The following is a 20,783-nucleotide window of genomic DNA, read 5'->3' on the forward strand; positions in this document are numbered from 1 at the left end:
CTGAGTTGGTAAGTGGGACTTCCCTGGGTGTCATGGGGTGGGGGTGGAAGGGGGTGGAGAGGCGTCTCCCTGGCGGTGGGAAGACAAAATGAGTGTTCACCTCTCTAAAGCATTGGGTCTGCTAGCAATGATTAAACTTTGCGTGTTGGGAAGTGGAACACATTTATTTAAGTACTTACTCATTTGAAAACTAACCTCCACAGAGAGGGTGGGGAAAGTCACTAAAAGCAACTTATATAACTCTCTCCTTCTGGATCACTGAAAACAACTCTCTTTGACCTTCTCTCTACTCTGGACCCTGCATTAAGGGGAATTTTCGTCATAATTCTGAGCTATCAAAACAGCACTGGACTAGCAGTTCAGAGACTTGAGTTCCTGTCTTGGCTTCTCTTCCACGTCCGTTTCCCTGGCTATTTAGCTTTGTTGCAAATGCTTTTGAGGATCAAATGAGACAATAGAGGAAAAAGATAGAAGGAACTCAAGGGCTCAGAGCACACTATTCCTTTCATGAAGGATATTCTCTAGTGATTCAGTAATATATTTTAAATAGAGCTTATATATGTGATTTGATTTGATTGATAAGCATTCAAGTATATGTTCACCTCTCTAAAGCACTGGGAACTCTAAAGTTGTTTTTTTGGAACTCTAACCAAATTATAAGGACATGAGGATTGGTAGTTTTCTGTTTTTTATTCAACCCTCAAAGTTCATGCTTGGCAGCAGATGGAAGAGCCACAGTAGTTAGGGTGGGCGCCGGTGTCTTCTGCTTTCTGCTCCTTCCCAGTGAAGTCTCCTGAAGGATGAGGAATCTCATCTTGTGGGAAGGACCTGCTACTGTAGGTTAGGAAATACCTATCCTTTTCTTCTTGGGAAAGGCAAGTTGATATCTTGGATTTTCCAGGGAAGGGTTCATTTCAAATAGTACATTGTTTTCCCTATAAATACCTTTCTCTGTGGAGAGCCTTGGGCCCTTGTTTTTGGGTCAGGAATTATGGTGGTTATAGTGTTCTGAACCTCCGTAGAGATGAAACTTAAAAGCCAGCTCAAAGGCAATGCTGTGTCCAGGAGCCTGGAAAGAGGATATTCCCAGTTCCCCATTTCCTGGGCATTCATTCACTGCCTTGGCATTTTGTGAGTAACTCTTTCACACTTACAAATTACAAATGGCAAGGAGCCTCATTTACACAAGATGACAAAGATTCTACAAAATCCGTCATGTAACTAGTCTCTTATTCTCAGCTAGGGAGAAATAATTGCTTGACTAACTTATTTTCACAACCGCATGCTATCTCAGTCTATCCTTGTTTTAAGAAAACAACCTGGACAACAGGCTTGGAAGGGAAAAATCACTTATTTGAACTTAAAAGGAAACACTGCTTGAGTCCTTTACCGTCCTCCCCTTATCCTTCAGCACCAGCTCCTGCCTCTCCAGGTGATAATTAGGCATGAAAAGCTCTCTGTGTGATCTCAGGCAACAGCTTTAAAAGATGGTTTGGATTTAAAGAAAGGCACCCTTCCTCTAAGTTAAGGCTACACAAGTGGTGGGATCTCCTACTTGAAGTACTTCTTCAGGGGCTGAGATTAAATTCCACATAATTGCTACCCATTAAATACCCAGGCAATGGGGACTCGGCAATAGAAAAGGTACAGTCCATGCTCTGAAAAATGTCTCAAAATTATCCTATCTTACTGACTGATAGGCCTTTTTAGTTTACAAAGTCCTTGGCCATACCTCATCACATTTAACTCTCAAACTCTCACAAGGGTCTAGTGGGAATTCAAGATAAAGAAACAGAGGGTTCCAGGGACTCGCTCAGTATCACACAGTTGGGGCTGGAACCCAAGGCCTTTATGTCTACAACAGCCAGTACACTTCCCACCCCACCCCAGGAAGTCAGACGTGGTGAGGGCTTTTCTGAGCAGTCCATGAGTTTCTCAAGGACACGCTGTGGGCCTATCTGTGGAGCACAACAGGTATTGGTATGGCACATCTGATTGGACGAGGCTGCATCTGTGTTTTCTTAGTGAGGAACCATTGGTGAAAACTGCTGCTGGTGGAACATAATCCTATTATGCACGTTAATTGCTTTTGGCTTCTTAAGGACATCGCAGTGGCCTGGTTCTTCACTTATGCCTCAACCAGCAGCCTGGCCACAACCGTATTCCCATCCTCCCGAAGCTGTGACTGGGGCCATCAGTAGTGGAAGTGGAGCGCTGGGATCAAAGGGATGAGAGATCATTAGGAGCACTCAGTGTGGGTCTCACTGTGGGCCCCAGACTCACATGTGAGGGCTGGAGTGAAATGTGGGTGAAATATGCCAGGTGGGCGACAGCAAGCTGGACAACGTGTGTTCCTTCTAAAACAACATCCTGTGCTCAGTGCCAGCTGGTGGTTGCCACGCTTCCAGTCAGGCCCAGGGTTGCCAGATATTGAGGTGTTTTTCCAAGAGAATCTAGAAATTTAAAATTTTATGTAAATTTTCTGGTGGATTGTTAAATATTAATGACCAATTCAAACATTTTTGAGACTCTGGGGGTCAAAAAAAAAACCCAACAACCCTGTGCATCTCTTTTGCAACCTCTTCTCTTCATAATTTTAAGTAAATAGTGTATTTTTAGGAGCAACACATCAGGATGTAAAGATGTGGTTAGAAGCATCTTTATTGCCAGCAGGGTCTTGCATTGTTTCCACAGTTGTGAGGACAGAAAGACACAGGGTATAAACAACCTGTTAGAGCCAGTGCGTGTACAGCTCTGCACGATTCCTTTGGGGCAGCATCTGTTTGAACATCCACCTTTCTATCTTTGAACCATCGTATTTGCCTCTCCTCATCACCTGATGGATGAGGCCCTGTGCCCACCTTTCCCATGGTACCCACAGACTGCAGGCTGGAGCAGGGCTTATGTATAACCCCTCATCTTTCCCTCCCATCCAAGAAAAATTGGGGTATAAGTAAGTGAAAATACTCGAACTATAGGAATAGCCTTCCCTTGACCTTAATTAACTATTTAAAAAGTGAACTCATCACACATGTTGGTATTTTACCCATCATTAGTAATGGTTCACTTGTGATACAACACACACATTTCAGGACAACATGGTTAAGAAATGTCTAAAAGAAAAAAAAAAAGGATCTATTGCCAAGCCTCCCAGATAGATCAGCACTCTATCTGTGGTATTTTCAGCCAAGGGCGTGGTTCGCTGGGTCTCCCCCAGCTCGTATATTCACCTTTAGGGTGTCAGTTACAAGAATCTCAGGAGTGTCACCAGATGCTCCGACTCTTGACAAAGGATAAAAGAGATAAAAGGCCATGTTCTCCAAATCAATCAGTGGGTTAGAACTCAAATATTCTCACTTCCTTAACTGGCAACAGGGAGCCCCCACTTGAGCTGGTATTTGGATGATGTTAAACCAAGTTGCTTTTTTTTTTTTTTTTTTTGGGAAACAGTGGAAGTTTTATTTGAATACACTCCAAGGGAGGAATGGCCAGAGTTAAGATAGAAAAAGGACAAATCAAGTCCTACCCAGCAACGCAAACCAAGACATAAAGGATCCCATTTTATCCATGTTCTTTGCTCCATGAATTGATCCACAAGATAGCTGAATACTAGAGTTTTCTCTGTTACCTCCTAATAATCTAGGATGATCTGCTTCCTTTGCACTGCATTAGAAAATCAAAATTCAAGATGTAGGAATAAAAACTAGATTCAAGAAAGAAGAAAGAGACAAAGAGGTGACCAGCAATTTGATATAGTATGTCTCCTGGGGAAGAGGTGTCTGGATATAAAGGCAGACCATAATAAAATGAGAGCAGAAACAAATCTATTTTTTTCTAGGTCACCATAGGGAACTGATCTAACCTATTTACAAGTGGTCTCAGGGGAAATATCTTTAAATAGCTGTTTTGTCACCATCCTTTTCGTCATCTTCCGTGATCACTTTGGGTCTCTCGTCCCTGAGCAGTGTTACACCTGCAAAACAAAGCACAGATCTGCAATTAAGTGCCTCTAATTAAAATATTAGATAACCTGATGGCATAGACACAGTACACAGGAGCATGGCAACCCAGAAACCTTCTAGTGTCCATGGAACAAACTGCTAAAGGTACCAACGGAGAAAGAGGGAGCCGGGTGGCCTTATTTGGCCTTCCCGGCGGAGCTGTGGCTCAACGAGGACACCACTCTGGTTGCCAGGCTTCGAGACAACCTTCACCCCCTTCTCTATGTTCAGCACTTATGCTTGCAGCGTGTAGGCTGGAAAGCATATGGACTTTGGAGTCCAGCGGCTGGATTTCTCATTCTGCCACTTGATCTGTGTGGGGCTAGGTAACACTGTCACCTCTAAATTTTCTTGTACATAAAATGAGAACGCTGATATTTATATAAAGGGTTACTGTGACAATTGAATAAGAAGTATGTAACAATACTGAGCACAGCATCATACCTGTGAGCAACTAAAAGTCAGGTTTTCCTTTCTTTTCACATTTTCTACTATATTTTCCCTTTGAAAAGAACTGGTAAGTCTCACAAGGTCAAATTTAAATACATTTTACTAATATCTGGGGAAAATACTGAACTCAGGCTCTGACTGTGCCATCTCTAACTGTCACTACTGGTAGAAGAAAAAGTTTACATGGTTCAGAGAAAATAAAGAAAGCACAGTGAGTTTTTCATACATCTCCACAGCTATAATCGAAAAAGTTCTTTATTTTGAGATGATTTTTTTCTTCTTTTGAGGATTAAAATATCCTTTATTTTATGAAATTTTAGGGATGAGAGATGTTGTTTTTTAGCATCCTTTCCAGGGAACACTCAAAGTTTCTATCCCTTTGTGGGGCTCCACAATATTTTGTTTTTAATAATTTACTGGTCTGAAATCCAGAAGGCTGACAACTTTCCGATCAGTGCAGAAAAGATATCCAAGAAAGTCTGGGTGGTTCTTCTCATCCTGTGAATGGTGAAGTGGTGTCATGTCAATAAAAACACAGAGGAAGCTGTGTCTCCAGGCCAGTGCTCCATGCTTTCTGTCATCCCACTCCAGGCAGCCGGGTTTGTTTCCCCACCACTGCCTGTCTCACCCCCTACCCCATTCTGATAAATTAGAGACCTTCCAGTTCATGAAGCATTTCATAAAGATCTAATCTCAAGGGTGGAAAGCTGTGCACGGGTGTGTCTAGAGCACTGGATGCCATTCAACAGCAGTAAATTAATGAAAACTATGTGTTGATCTTAATGATTATTCATTTGATTCAGTTCCTAGTTTGTTCATATGGGTTCTTTACCAGTTAGCTGTTATTTATTGGAGGAGAAAAACAATTTCAAGAGTTGGCTAAATCTAAGGCTTTTGCATAAATCACTTATGAAACACAGAAGGAGGTATTTTCTCTCATACCAACTGCATAGACATTTGGATTTTTATTTGGAATTAAGACTATCCCAATAGAAGAACATAGAGTTAACTATCCTGAGCCCTCAAACATTCCATCCTATCTCCCTTGATATCTTTTCATATTAAGCCAAATTTGTGTTGATTCAAAGTGGACAATAGCCTTTAAATTCCCAGAACCTAGTCAGCTTTGTGGTTTTTGTGAATATCCTTGAAATTAGTCATATGAACATCTGAGCCAAAAAATAAAAATCCTCAGATTTCAAGGAAGGGAGAAGCTGTTTAATCATCAAGGTCAGCCCTTCCCAAAGGGAACTAGGCTTTCAACAGGGACACAGGAGATAATTTCAAGTAGGAAATGCAGCATTTGCATTGGTATAGTTAAGCATAAATTTTAATGTCTTAATAGTGAAAAAATATGGTAGCTCATCAAAATCTTGATTTCATGAATATCATTGCTAAGGTTTAAATCAGTAGCGTCTATACATCATCACAGCATTCTCATTCTTGATGCTTTTATGCCATTGGCTTTGGTCATTTGAAGATGAGTAAGGATTGATAAACCCTGGTCTGCCTGATTTCACCCAGTCTGATCCTCATGCTCGCTTGTGGAAAGCAGAGGTATGTCACTGAAGGAGTGTATTCTAGAGCCAGAAAGCTTTGCCTCTGATGGTCATTCAGCTTTGGGCACATCACTTAGCCTATGTGAGCCTCAGTTTATTAGTAAAGTTGGAGAAAAAATAATTTGCATCTCCCACAGGGGATGATACCACCAGATAGAGTCAGACTGACATTGTTTTCTCATACCTTACATGAACTTCTGTTTAAAGCACTCTTCACATTACAGGAATGATTGGACAATACACATCTCTCCAACTGAACTGTGAGGTACTCTAAGGATAGTCTAGCATCAGCATAGGACTTGGAATACAGCAGGGATTTAGAAAATGTCAGTTCCTTACTTACACTCTGTGTAGGAGAGTTTGGGGAACTTGGATACTTCTGAGAGCTCGGTGTGTTTTTAAGGCCAGAGCTGTCAGTCCAGAGTGTCTACGGGCCAAACCACTTAGCCTTGCGGCAGGCTACTCTAGGCCATGCTCCCACCCAGAGCGCCAGTTAAAGCTTGTCACCAGCATTAAAGATGAGTGCCTCTTATCTAAGGGAGCCACGGCTAAGACACCACCTCTCCTGGGAAACCACCCCAGAGAGAACATCCCGCTCCCAGCAGGACACAAGATGTGCCTCTGTCAGAGGATGTAAGAGTCTCCTTTCTACAAGTACAGTACTGAGCTGTGATCTCCAAATGGTAACAGCTCAGGGGCCCATTTTCTAGGAGGCTTCTCCTTGATGCTCCCAGCCTTATTATTATTTACTTTCCCTGGGTTTTTTTTTTGCCACAAAGCTCAACTAAACACTTCTTTAACTAAAGACCTCTTAAGCAGTTCTTGGCTACTCAGATCTGACCATTCACAACCCAGTGCTCCCTGCCATGCAGTGACCAAGACAGGGGGCCTGGCAACCACAGGCCAGGGTGGGAGCCAACCTGGGGCTGGCAAGGAAGTCTGAGATGGCTCCTCACGGAGGAGCTGTTTGACAGTTGGAACCTGTCAAATAAGCTCATTAACCTAGGGGGAGGAAGGTAGTTAGCAAGAGATTTAGAAAAGAGAGTGATCCTTGTCCAGTCTTCACTTGCCAAGGGCTAATGAGAAGAGATGCCTCCGGAGTGCATTTGCCTGTGAGTTCCTCTCAGTGCCCTTATTAGAACCAATGTGAATTTCTCTGAACATCTGCTGAAGTCTCTATCCTTATCAGCTTAACTAGCATTTCGATTACTGCCAAATCTTTAGATACTAAAAGCCTCTTCAAAAATAAAGTGCTTCAGCTAATATGCTAATAAAAGCTAGAATCATAGACCACTGTAATTGCAAATACTCACAAAACATAGATTTGCTGATTTAAGGAATTCTATAATGTGTATAGAGTCTGTGGATCTGCAGCCCTCCTCTCCAGCTCTGTGTACTTTGCCCTGTTTGATAAACATTTTCTATTTAACCAGGAAGCTGCTTTTTTTGGATATAGATATTGGGATGTAGGCAGCATCCATTGTCAGATTACAGAGCTCAACATTTTAGGAAGTACCCCAAATAGGCAGGTTTATGTGGAGAGGTAAAACACTGGGTAGAAAAATTCTCACCTTCAGAAAAAATTTAAATATCTCAAAGAATTTAAGGTTGACCTGAGAGTGCAGGGGAACTAACATTAACATTTTTGAGGACTTTTAATGAGCCAGGAATTGTGCTACATACTTTAGGTAGTTTATTTAATTGTGTTAACAATCCTGGGAGACAGAGTTTATGGTCTTCCTTTCAGAGATGGATGAAACAAAGGAGGCTCTTACAGTTTGTGTTAACTGCCAGGGTCCTGAAGCTAGAATGGAGCAGAACCAGAGATTAAACCTAGACCCTCCTGCTGCCAAAGCCCACGTTTGCTGTATACTAAGGTGCCTTTCTGCCCATATGAATTTTGTTCCTCTACCAAGTCTTCCTCTAGAAGAACTTCAATAAAAACAAATATAAGAATGGGTAGGAAGTAATCAGTCTCCTAACAGAGAGCTGGGAACTGCAGAATTGTGATTGCCAAATAGAATATCAAATCAACAGATATTTAATGAGCATTGCTATATAGAAAGGACTGGTCTAGATATCAAGTCAATACAGCATCATAGGGTAGTCAGAGGCCGGTTCTCTCATGAATTCATCAAATGAGTCTTTGATGTAAATCATTTAAAATAACAGCTATAGTAATAGTAACAATAGGAACAATATTAAAAGAGGTGACAAAGTCTTGGTATTTGCATGGTCATGTCTAATACAGAGCTAGTTCAGAAAAGAAAAGATTCATTTTGGGTGCAGAGGGGTTTGTGAGCAGAGACTTTTGAGCTGGCTGAGTCTTGAAAGGTGACTGCAACCAGACAGAGACAGAGCTCGCAGGCCGAGTGATGATGGCTCACAGGGATGCCCGTGACCTCTAAGAAGCATGGCGGAGCAAGTTCAGTCCCCCTAATTGTCCTTGGTCCATTTCTCCAGAGAAATGCCTCTTCCTGCTCTATGCCTTCTTGCCTGGTTCTGCTCCTCAGAATCAGTGACCCCGTTTGTGCCCCTAACTGCCTTTCCATCATGTCTTCTTTTGAGCTGTCTTTCAAATTTTCTTTATAAAATGAAAAAATGGAGAAACATGATTTTATAGTAACAGTGAAATCTCATCTCTTCCCAAACCTGTCCCTCTGGAATGCTGGAATGCTAAAGGTCCAAACCATAGCATAATACCATGAAAAACTGCCCACAGGTCAGACAGGCCTGGGTTACAGCCCCAGCTCTGGAGTGAAATAGTGTTTCATCTTGAGCATAACTTGATCCCTTCATCTGTCCATCTAATCATTCCACCATTGATCCAACCAATCAGTCATCAATTCATCAAATTCATCCACAGAAGTGGCTGTTACTTAAATTCTCTCTGTTTCTTTATCTGTAAAGGGAGAGAGTAGCTACTTTATTGTATTGATTTTTAAAAATTCACGAGATGTGCCAAACTCAGAACCTAACATTTAGTCGAGTTTCAATCAACATTAGTACATATTCTCCTCTGCCACTACCTCCCCATATCTATATCACACACACACACACACACACACACACACACACACACACACACACACACAGTCTTGTATCTAATAATGAATGTAGATATCTATTCTCCAACTTGCACATAAAATTCTCAGTGACAAGACCCTCTTGCACACTGCCTACCTTATAGTCTGGGGTTGTACACATAGTTCAGGAACATCATTTTGATTAGACTTGACACATATTAAGATAGCTCTCTTTATTTCTGCATCTCTCTTTCTCTCCCTATCCCTCTCTCTTTCTCTTGTTTTGATTGGGTCAATATATCCAGGTGTCTTAGGGCATCAGCCTTCAGCCATAGGATGCATGATCTGTGGAAGACTGGGGAGGAGGATATTTCAACTTTTTTCAGAGGACCCGCTGGCATTTCTGTTTCATTGGCTCAGTGAATTTGACCAGTTCTGCTGAAGCCTGGGCAATGCTCTGACCCTTCCCACTTCTAAGTCGGTCCTAGGGGAGTGGCCAATGAAGGTAAACCTGAAAGGCAGCAGAAAATGCTGTTACTCCCCAGAGCACTTCTGTGTGACACAGATTGCTGGCCCAGGGTGAAGGCCATGCCCATGGCACCTCCAGATGGTAAGGCTCTTGACCTGTTCCCATCACCCCCTGCAAATGCCCTGCACCAGCTCTTTTACCTGCTGCAAAGGGGGGCATGTGCAGGGCAGGTGTGTCTTTTCTCCTTGGCTTTTTCTGTTCCAGGTCAGTGTTATGAAGAGCTGGACTCATTCTGCCCTTTGAATGTCTCTCTTGAACATCGTATCTTTTAATTAAATGTTCTGAAAACACACCTGCATGGTTAGAACAGAGGGAGAAACAGGGTCAAATACATATTTCCTAATACACAAGTACTTTGCATCCACTTGTGGCCATATACTATCAGTCATTCAATATATCTTTTCCAATTTATTTTAATAAAAGCAGTTTCTTTATAATAAGAATTAGTAACTATTGAGGCTGCACTTGAGAACATCCTCTTTTGCAAAGTGTTTTACATGCCTGATTTCATTTTATCCTCACAAAACCCTGAAGAATTTAATGTTATCACCACCATCACATCTATGAGAAAAAGGAGAGAAATATGCCCACAGTAACACAGCTCTGTGGTGTCAGAGCCAGGAATTGAGCCCAGGGCTGCCTGCCTCCAAAGTCTGTCCTCATCAGAGTGATGGGCCATTTGCTTTTCTCAAGCCAAGTGCTATGCTCTTCAGTGACGTAATTAGTTCTCTACCTTCACTCACCTGCGTCGTCACCTCTCCTACATGTGAAATTTGTTTCTATCATTGGCAAACTTTCTAAAAACAGCCTCTTAAATAAAAATGTTCACAAGTCACTGACCAAACTGAGCTCCTGGGGCCTTTATCTAAGGACCTCCACTATGATATTACATCTGACTGCACATTTCAGCTACTTATGTGCTTCTGTTATTTCTTATAAAACTGGAAGTTCCTTCACAGAGACCTCTGTGTTCTATTTATTTTGTATTCCTCCAAGTGGGTTGTGGAGAGAGAGAACATTAAATAAATGGCTTGGAGGGAAGGAGAAGAGAAAATAAGACAAAACAAAACTTTTGGGAACAAGAGTATCAGAAGTCACATGCAGGGTTGTCAGAGAGACATGTTAGCTCTTCACCCTGGTTCTGCTTTCCTCCCAGGCACGCAGCTGGGCTACAGTTGTCAGGCTTCCTTGCAGTCAGGTGAGGGCTGTGACTGAACAAAGTGATGTGTAACACTTGCAGGCTTGCCCATCCTCCACCCTGTCTCCTCTTGCACCCACAGGGTGCTGACTCATGGTGACTTTGGAAGCCATGTGCTAATAATGTCTGAACCTCCATCAGCCTGAGTCCCTGAATTATTGTTTGAAACAGAGCCTGCCTCCCCCACCCCCGACTTCCACTATTGATGAGTGAAGAAGAAACTTGTGTTGTGCTATGCCGCTAATATTTGGAATTCAGTTGGCTATATTGTAACTAAGAGGGACGCAGAGATTGTACCAGATTAAAAACACCCAAATATTTAAGGAAAAAGGTAAGACCAATGAGATCTAGTGGAAAGCACTTCCCCTCCGCAGGTGTACAAACTGACCTCATGGTCTCTTACCTGGTATGAAAGGAGGGGTGTGCAGTGCTGGCGTGTCTTTTCTTCTCGGTTTTTTTTGATCTGACTCAACATTCAGAGCGACCTGTACACTTTTTCCCTTCCTTGGCTTCTTTTTGAGATCACAGTCCTTAATGAACTGGTCTGAAAGATCATCTGATTTTGACAGGATGCAAAGAAAAAAGGAACATGACATGTTAGGGGCAATCACAACTATCTGCTTGCCAACTACACCTGATGATAGGGGCAGAAGCCATAGGGTTTGAAAAAGGAAAGTATTTATTTATTTTGGCCTTTTCTAAAGAGGACTTTAGTAGCCTTGCATAATGACACATTCTCCAAATGAAGAGAACTCAAGTGGGACCGATCATCAAGACAACTTTAAAGTGTAGTTAGGCAAGCCACAGAGTGGGTTTGAGTTAAATTTCTGATGGGAGAACAGATTCTCTGTGCTAAATGTTCCTTCTCAATTTCTTTTGCTCAAGGTTTGCTCCCTTTGGCGACCCCAAGGGCCAGTACCAAGGCTTTCACTCTCTGTAGTGCAGCAGATTTTCAATAAGGTCCTCCCCTATCTTCACTTCTGTGGCCACCGCCACCAAGTCACACTGGCGGTTCCCTTGTGCTTCCACATCCTCTTTTCAGTGGCCCTTTGCTTTGGGATTCAGTTTGCCCATCCTAACCTGGGTCCCTTTCCTTTTTTATTCACCTCTGCTTTCCTCAGTCCCCTGCATTACCTTACCTGAGCTGTTGAAGCTTGGACTGTACATCATGTCCATTGGCTGTATGTATTAATTATGGAAATTAATCTGATTTGATCACTCCTTGCCCATCAAAGTGTTTTCTCTGCTCCATCTTACTCCTCTATGCTTTTATGTTGCTTGCTTTTGAGCTTCTCTGTCATTGTTCTAACACTTGTTCATTCTATAATGATCTATTTCCTGCTCTCGACAGAGCCCTCTCAGAGATTAAAAATTATATCCTTCTAATAATTTTTTCTTAATTGCCTCTCCCTCTGAGAAGTGTATGGTGAATGGATAAATATGTGGAGTTAGACTGATCTGAGTTCAAATCCTGGCTCTTTCACTTGTTAATTCTGAGAACTTAGGCCTTAATTTCTAGGAACTTTAATAGTCTCTCAACTTTTGAAGAGTAGATAACATTAAATCAGTGTGTGTGTGTATGAGAGAGACAGAACTAGATTTGGTAATGTTGGTAAAGCACTTGATACACTTGATAGATTTCAGGTCCTCAAAAAATGCCCAGTTTGGCATTGCTCACACCTGACACCTTCACAAGGCCCAGAGGAAAGCCTATGCGGGGCCCCACCTTCCTCTAAGTCTTTTCCAGTCCTGTGTGTCCTTTCTTATTTTCTTATTGTCCACAGAATTTTTCTTAATGTACCACTTTTGAAAGATGATCTAGTTACTATTTCTGCATGTATCTTCTCTGCCCTCTTTGATGACAGGTATTTTGTGTTTTATCTCCTTACAGCAAAGAATAAATTTTTGTTGAATGGATGCTTGAATGAATGAGTTCAAACATATTATGTATAAAGAGAGATTCTGTTAGGATTCAAAGAAGGCACAAGGTAATAAAGCTATTTGTCTTCTCTGGAAGCTCACTGTTGTCTGGATATAGGCAGGCTAGGGCTCCAAACTATGAGTGACTTGGGGGAAATTCAGGGTTCACTGGATCTGTTCACTTCATTTCTTCCTTCCTTCCACCCTCCTCTCTTTCTTCCTTTCTTTCTTTCTCTTTGTTCCTTCCTTTCCTTCTCTCTCTTTTTTATGAAAATATTCAGGTCAATTTCTTTGAAACATTGAGGTTCAAATGTATCAAACCTTTTTACTTCAGTTTTGTGGGTCTAGATATAACTGTGTCATCCATTCATTTATTTATTCAACAAATATTAAACACCTACTGTATTCCAGGCCTTGAACTAGATCTTAGACTAAAAAGACAAGTAGGAAATGATCCTTGCTTTCAAGTTGCTTATATCTATTGGGCTTTATGTGTGGTTGATCCTTTGTTTTGGAAAACCCAATATACACCAAGAACCTACCACCAGAAATATTTAGTGACCACTCATCATTATGCCTGCAGCATCAAAAGATCACAATACATAACCAAAAAATCAAATAGCATATTTCCCTTCAGTTATATTTAATAGAAATAAACATTTCCTTTAAATATTTAATAGTCATAACTATTTCCTAAGAGATTTTAATAATTTCATCCAATTAGTTCAATTTAATAAAATTTTGTTGAGATTGTATTCTGTGTAAGGCATTGGACTATATGCTTTTAAGTTTACATACACAGCAAAAGGGAGGTGAGAAGGAAGATTCACTGAATATTACTTATATACTAGGTGATTTTATTTCATTTTAGTGTGCAGGATGGACCAACACCTTTTCTGATTCATTAATGCCCATGTTTTATCAGTTGTTAGATATTCATATCATCTGGAACACATTATCTCTTTAAGTTCTCACACCACCTACAGGAAAGTATATTATTATCCACAATTTGTAGATGAGGAAACTGAGGTTCAGAAGGTTAGATGAAAGACTGCAGATTACAATGCTGGCAAGAGATGGCATCAGGATTCAACCTAGGCTCTTGGGATTATGATCTTAATGCCTGGTTGAAAATAGAATTTTGAAAACTGGCTATCACATAGCACAGTTAATTTTTCCATATATTTTGTATACTGTAGACGTTTGTTGAATGACTGAATGCTGCTCAGAATGGGTGCTGATGCTGCTCAGCTGTAGGGTCTCTGGAAGTACAGGCTGAATATAGGTCAGTCATGGGTCACCCTTTGACCCCAGGATGTGGCTCAGTGCACAGTACAGACAGCAAGACATTTGCTTCAATTTTGACTCTTACTTTAATTGCACTTTTTCCCACTTTTGGAGAAATCCCAAACATAAAATATCTTGATGGCAAATGGGGAGGAGGAGTGGAGGGGGGAGTCATAACCAGGCGAGGCATAAACAAAGGCTATGAATATGCAAAAGACCCCATCCATCAAAAGTGAGTGTCTCATTTTTAGAAATGGGTAGAGGCAGAAATGTTTCTGGTATTTTCATTACAAAGGTTATGCAAAAAGTCAGTTCTGGAAAGGAAACAGATTGACAATAAAGCAGAAAAAGGCTATTTAAAATTCTGTCTTGATAGGCAAAGAGAGATATTTGAAATATTTTATTGGCACTGCACATGGGGTGTAAGTGTGCTGGGAAACACTGGAAACAAGCTATGCTGCCACATTCCATTTATTACCTCAAAAATGCTCTGCCCAGGACTGTCACACCCAAAAAAGAGGACAATGCCTTTTCTCTTTCTCTTTTTTTAAACTCTAATGAACTTCTCTCTGGTGTTTCAGCTAATATTTACATGGCAGACCCCACAGACCCGTAGCTATTTGCCTGTCCATCTGGTGCTGGCTCTCACCAGAAGCACAGACTATCAGGTTTCAGGGGACCTCCCTCTGACTTGCCTGCAAACTGAACAGCAGAGACACCCTGTTTCTGACTTCTGCTACTGACATTCATGCTGGAGCATTTACCTAGGTGGCTGCAGTGAGGGTCTCTCTTGTCCAGCCTGTCTTCTGGGAGCTCCAGTGGCTGCATTTGCTCAGTGGACATCATCAAAGGAGGGCTCGTGTGTGTGTTTCTTTTCCGGCACTGTAGAAGTATAAGAAACAGGTCCATAAGTATGTCTTCTCATTCATTTACTTACTAAATAAGCATATTTATTGAGCACTTACTATAATGTCCCAATTTAATCCTATTTTTCAAAGCTGCCTCTTATACTTAGCTAGTAGAAGCTCTAAGTTAAGATTTAAGCCAAAATAAATGAATCACGTACACACATGCACATGGATTTATCGGTAATTATCATGTATCAACTGTTCAATATTTGCCCTCTTTCAGAAGCTGTGGGAGTTTCAGAATGAACACTTGTTAAATCAGAATTAGAAATGAGTTAACTGAGAGTTACAGAAAATCTTGATTAAACTTTGCCTATATTTTCTCTGTTGACTTCTACAAAGTAGGATTATACCTACTTCACAGATAAGGAAACCAAGGATCAGAAAATCTAATTTATTTAGTTACACATCTATTAAATAGCCAAGCTGACCCAAATCCAGTTCTGCAGACATCCACTAGACACATGAGACTCTTAAAATAGTGTTTCTTTTGAACCCCCAGTTGAACCAGTTTCTGGTTTTCTCCCATTACATACTGTAATTCTAAAGTAATGAGACTTCCTCCCTGTGCATGTCACAATGGTTGTAGAGATGTGGTAAGAAAAATTCTAGGTCTTGGAATGGATCTTTCTTATTTTCTCCCTGGAGACTTCCAACATTAGAGCAAATCTGTCTCCCTTTCCCCCTCCCCTTATTCCCCATCTTTCTTAGACCACAAATCCATTGAACTTTCCAGAGCTATTAGTTGTAGCCATCGCCCAGGAGGAGTGGAAATCCAGAATGGACATGTGTCAGGTCTGAACGAGAAATGCATTAGTTGAGATTTATAGGAAATCTTCATTAGAGTCTGCCTAGATTCTGTTCTTTCAGATAATTTATTACTCATGTCCTACCATAGCAAGAATGCTTGGAGAAGGAAAAGATTTAAATGACCCAAGGATCCTCTTTTGTGGAGATTCCTGAATCTCTGGCATGCAGATGAACATGCAGACCAGTTGTGTTAACATTTCAAGCTCACGGATAGTTCAATTCAGTTGTCTTGTGAAGAATAAACCAGTTTAATCCGGGAAGCCTGGAAGGCCTCTCCCCCTACAAGCTGAGATCATTGCATAGCAGATGGAGCCATTAACAGATTACTCGAGCCTGGCTTTTAGTGTCACTCCGAGCAGACTGACTGTACTGAGTGACTTCAGCAGAAATCAATTTAGACCATTGTTTTCAGTGTTGGCGTAGAGATTGCCAACTCCCTGGGACCATAAGGAAGTACGCTGTTAACTTGGGTGGCCAGCCCCCTCCTCTGTGAGTGCAGAAGCTGGTTATGGGGCCGTCAGCAGGATGAGCGAGCTCGGTGCTGAGGTGCAGAAGCAAAGTTACAGCCTCAAATGTGGCCTGTACACTTATTTAACCAACATTCTTCCTCTTTGGGCAGAAAGTCATAGGTTCTGTTACAGACTTTGTACTGAAAATAACCCCACGGAGGAGCTAGTTAAAATATTCATTCTCCACTGAGGCTCAAAGAGGTTAAAATGATCTCTAGTTAGTTACCCATTGAGCTCGTCATTTGAACTCAGACCTTGTACCTTCTACCCTAGGACCTACTTGCCAATAGCACCCCTCTCCTCTCCAACCAAAGGTAAGCTATTCTTTGTACTTGGATCACGTGGCTGCTCCTATGTGCTCAATAGTTGATTATTTAATTTGAATCTGAGCTTTCAAGTGAAATTGATCTAGGTTAAATCTCAGCTCTTTAAAAAGTCCTATGACTTTGATGAAGTGGCTATATCTTAAGGAATGTAGTGAGGGTAAATGGAGCCCATGTAATCATTTTTGTTCTTTCTCCCTACAAGCTACAGCTGCTGTGATAGAATTTGCAAAGGCAACATCTCTGCGGTATGCCCACAGATGGGCCCCCAGGGGACATATGTCCCTCTTTGTTTCCATTGTACCCTCAGTTTTTGTATCTGTAAAGGAAACAATAGTAGCTATCTTGTAGAGTTACTTAAACAGGAGAACTCCATGCTTTGTACATTACAAGTACTGAGTAAGTGGCAGTCGTCATTATGTAACACTTTCTGTGCAAAGTAGATAGCTGGCTGACGATGATAGCTGTATAACTGAAAAACTCTAAACATCAAATCCTTCGTTTTCATCCAGAGGCTGAACCATGGAGAGCCAGCCTTCAGCTGAGCAAAGTGGCTTTCACACACTGGATGTGAGAGAGAGGACTGCCCTTGGGAGATGAATTGGACAAGTGTTAGGCGTCCCTGGGTGAGGTGAGGGCTCCCAGTGATTGATCACAAAACTGACCCACACTTCTTCCCTTAGTGTCCATGGGGGAAACAACTGTTTAAAATCAGTGTGATTGAAAGAATGGTGGTGAATTGGTAAGCTTCTGTTTGCTAGGGGCTGAGATGGCTTTCAGATTTGAGGTTTTACCTTATAGAAATACCCCATGCAAGGCAAGGATGTGTTTTGCCTGCGGGATTAGAAGATTCTTTTATCATGGATGATGTCTTATGACCTTCTTGGCAGAAAACCTTCATACTGAGAAAAGAACAAGTATGCAGAGGAGAAAGTCATTTGAAGTTTAGCATCACCTTAATAACGTCATGTTCTTGCCTGTTGATGGTTAGTATAAGATGACCCCATCCCCCACCCACTCTCCATCTCTCTCCTCAGGGAGAAGGGGTGCTCTTTATGATTGAGCCATTGTAAGGTGCGAGCCTAATTCTTGAAGTAAGAAATGGAATATTCCTATTCCTATTTCTGAGTGCCCACACATTCCTCTCTTTAATTCAGTTTCCACCCCAAGAACTGTGAAGGGACACTGCTCTTCACGTGCTGCCCTGGGAAGTTTTCACCATCTCCCTCAGCCCCTCACTGTAATTTGGAAACTTTCTGAAGCCCCAATTCTTTCTTTCATACCGATTCTAACCAAAGGCCTAAGGTCTTAAGAGATGCTTTGGGGATATTTCATACACTCTTCTCTAGTCCAAAGATTTGTGACCCTTTAGCATTCTCTTAATGCTTATTGGTTCAGTGTGGCCTCTGAATGTTAACACAAACACAGTTACACTTGGACTGCCACTGTGACTGTCAATATTAGTCCACCCACCCTTACCTGAAAAGCCTGGGGGCACATGTGCTATGGGAATCAGGAAATGTTTATTATGCAACATCCCCCGAGGGGTCTCAGGAAGCACCACAATCCCCTGCGTTATTACTTCTGCAGCAAAAATATGAACATTTGCACTAGAAGACAAACAGGCTACAAAAATATTCATATCCTTTCTGGTCAGGTTTTGCTACCAAAAAAATTAATGTTGAACTTAAAAACAAAACACTTGGTTTTCAGAGTTTTTAAGATTTCTCAGTAAGAGAATAAAAGATTGTGGGTCTGTATTTTTGTTGTTTGACACTGGTTTGGTGTAACATGTACAAGAAAAAAATCAAGAGATGTGATTTCAAGGGTTTGGAAAGGTTTTCAGGACCCCGATGCTAAACTTTTGCAAATTCCTCTTGCTAATTCTTATATTCCTTTTCACAAGTGACAAAGCCTTTCTTTTCACAGAGAGACACTTGTAAATGCAAATACCTCTGAGAGAAGAGATAAATAACCTGATATCACAATACACAGGGTCACCTGTGCATTTAGAGACAAAGGTCAGGGAACTTTGTTCCTTGTGTTTCCTTAGGTGCCAGAGAAGGAACCCCACTGATTTGAAGAAGCAAGCTGCCAAAGGGCACATGTAGGGGAGCCTGCCTCCACTAACTCAGAGCCACTTCCTATGTCAGGAGGACAGTAGAGCTATTTCCACACCTAAAAAACGATGGGTCAGTTCAGTCTGAGATGAGAAGCTGGTCTGGGCATTTTGTTCTTTCGCTTAACACTGAGTAGATATCTCAGTGAATGTTAGAATCTGTACTTAAACTTAGGGACAGGAAATTTCTCATTGACCATAGGCATCTGGTGCTGTGAGGCAATATGAGAAAGAAGCCAGCATTTGGAAAATAAGCCCGTTCACACAGTGTGAATGAATATGTGGATATACCAATGTTCATCTTGTAATTTTGCAACTTGATTTGTGAGGACTCTGGTTCTTAGAGAACTCAGGACTCCACCTTCTTTAGAAAAATGACTTGAAGTGGTGACTTTTCCTGCTCCTGCGGAGCCTCAGCTTAGCCTTTCTCCAGCTTGTACACTCTTGGCTGCATGAACCTGGGGAAGCTGAATGTCCTCTTGGGAACTTAGATTCTGCATCTGTAAAATGGGCTGACCGTGGCTCTTCTCCAGGGCTATTGAGCATATTAACAATACAATGCGTGTAAAGCTCCAAGCTCAGCCCCCAGTGCATGCTAACACTACTAGAAGTGTGAGTTGCCTTCTTTGCTCTTTAATCCTCCCCTTGTGATCACCAGTATCTCTAAATGGAGCCATTACCATCCTCTCCTCATTCCATCTTAGCCTTCTCTGAAGCTAATGATGAGATTAGAACAATCCAAGGTCCAAACCAACTGTAGAATACCCATTTCCCGGTCTGGGGAGCATGGCACCCCTGATCCTCAGGAATGAACTGACACTTAGTTATGCAGCGTTTTAAAGAATTCCCTGAAGTAACCAGGCCTGGATGTACTTGATGGAATAAAAAGTTAGAAGGTTATGTTCACAGCCCAATGTGGTGTCTGGCTATGTAAAATTCATACCCTTTGTTAAATCTCTTTAACCCGGGGATTGAATTCAGGTCAAAAGGCACTACATTTCAAAATCAAGTTTGCTCATTTAGAAGACCTAAATTTGCAGTATTCCTCGAGGAGTGACTCTTTCTTGAAGTAGGGCACAGAGAGGTTTTTTTTGATAAGCGCACTCTCTCCAACCTTGGAAAATAAGCCCGTTCACACAATGTGAATGAATATGTGGATATACCAATGTTCATCTTGTAATTTTGCAACTTAGTTTGCGAGGACCCTGGCTCTTAGAGAACTCAGGACTCCACCTTCTTTAGAAAAATGACTTGAAGATGGTGACTTTTCCTGCTCCTGCGGAGCCTCAGCTTAGCCTTGCTCCAGAAAGGCTGCCCCTACCACTGCCCTCCACACCCGCCACCAGCTGCAGCCTTCTTTGTCCCAGTAACTATACAGAAGCTGTAACTTACTGGAAATTTGCTTTTCTTGCCACAAAAGTTCCTGGAGTAAAAATCCAAAGCACTTACCAATCAGTAGGTGCTGTGAAGTGAAGGCAAGAGATGGGGAAGGTAAGCTTCCTGCTGAAGCTGGGCCGGCTCCTCTGCAGCAGTGGCGGCTGCCCGGCTCCAGCTCCTCTTATCAAGGGACCAGCGCAGCTGTTGCCATGGGGATGCTCCGTTTCACAGGCGCCAGGGCAAGGGGGATGGAGAGGGAAAGAGGACTCATCTCACCGCCACTACTCCCAACTGCAGTAATTGTCCGTTACAAAAACACAATACAGTGCTGTGCTTTGAATACCTTGTGTGCAAGGCTGGAGGAATCCAGACAAACTAGCTAGATCCTTTAATTGCTACTAACAACCCTATGCAGTAGGTTTTTTGGTCTGGCTTTGCAAATATGGGAGCTGAGACATAGATTAAGTGACTTGCCCGGAAAGGGCCATTGTTAAATTAACCCTCAAATCTACTTGAGCTTAAATTCCAAATACTTTCACTTGCTGCGGCTGCCTCTTAGAGTAGTGTCAGGATGAGCAGCAGAAGAATGGTGGCAACTGCTGACTTTTTAAAAAATTAAAGTATCATTGATACCCAATCTTATGAAGATTTCACACCAACAACATTGTGGTTTCAGCATTCACCCATATTATCAAGTTCTCACTGCCCCACCCCCGCTGCAGTCACTGTCTATCAGCGTAGTAGGATGCTATAGAGTCATTGCTTGT

At 41.9% G+C, this 20,783-nt stretch overlaps 1 protein-coding gene across 3 annotated transcripts; it reads right to left on the reverse strand.

Annotated features, from left to right (window-relative positions):
• Positions 1-492: 492 nt before the first annotated feature.
• Positions 493-20,204, reverse strand: PPP1R17 (protein phosphatase 1 regulatory subunit 17). 3 transcript variants are annotated; one of them, XM_017651325.3, is made up of 6 exons: positions 17,315-17,407; positions 14,735-14,852; positions 11,167-11,319; positions 9,706-9,858; positions 3,863-3,973; positions 493-2,453 (listed from the first exon to the last, which is right to left on the reverse strand). In XM_017651325.3, the coding sequence occupies exons 1-5, from the start codon at positions 17,330-17,332 to the stop codon at positions 3,894-3,896; spliced, it is 522 nt and encodes a 173-aa protein (XP_017506814.1). In that variant the 5' UTR covers positions 17,333-17,407; the 3' UTR covers positions 493-2,453; positions 3,863-3,893. The 3 variants fall into 3 exon arrangements, with proteins under 3 accessions (XP_017506814.1, XP_017506080.1, XP_017507564.1); XM_017650591.3 differs by lacking the exon at positions 493-2,453 and having other exon boundaries at positions 2,594-3,973; XM_017652075.3 differs by lacking the exons at positions 493-2,453; positions 17,315-17,407 and adding an exon at positions 20,089-20,204 and having other exon boundaries at positions 2,595-3,973.
• Between the last annotated feature and the right edge of the window lie 579 nt (positions 20,205-20,783).

This window comes from Manis javanica, chromosome 6 (genome assembly GCF_040802235.1).
Source record: "Manis javanica isolate MJ-LG chromosome 6, MJ_LKY, whole genome shotgun sequence".
Classification (NCBI taxonomy): domain Eukaryota; kingdom Metazoa; phylum Chordata; class Mammalia; order Pholidota; family Manidae; genus Manis; species Manis javanica.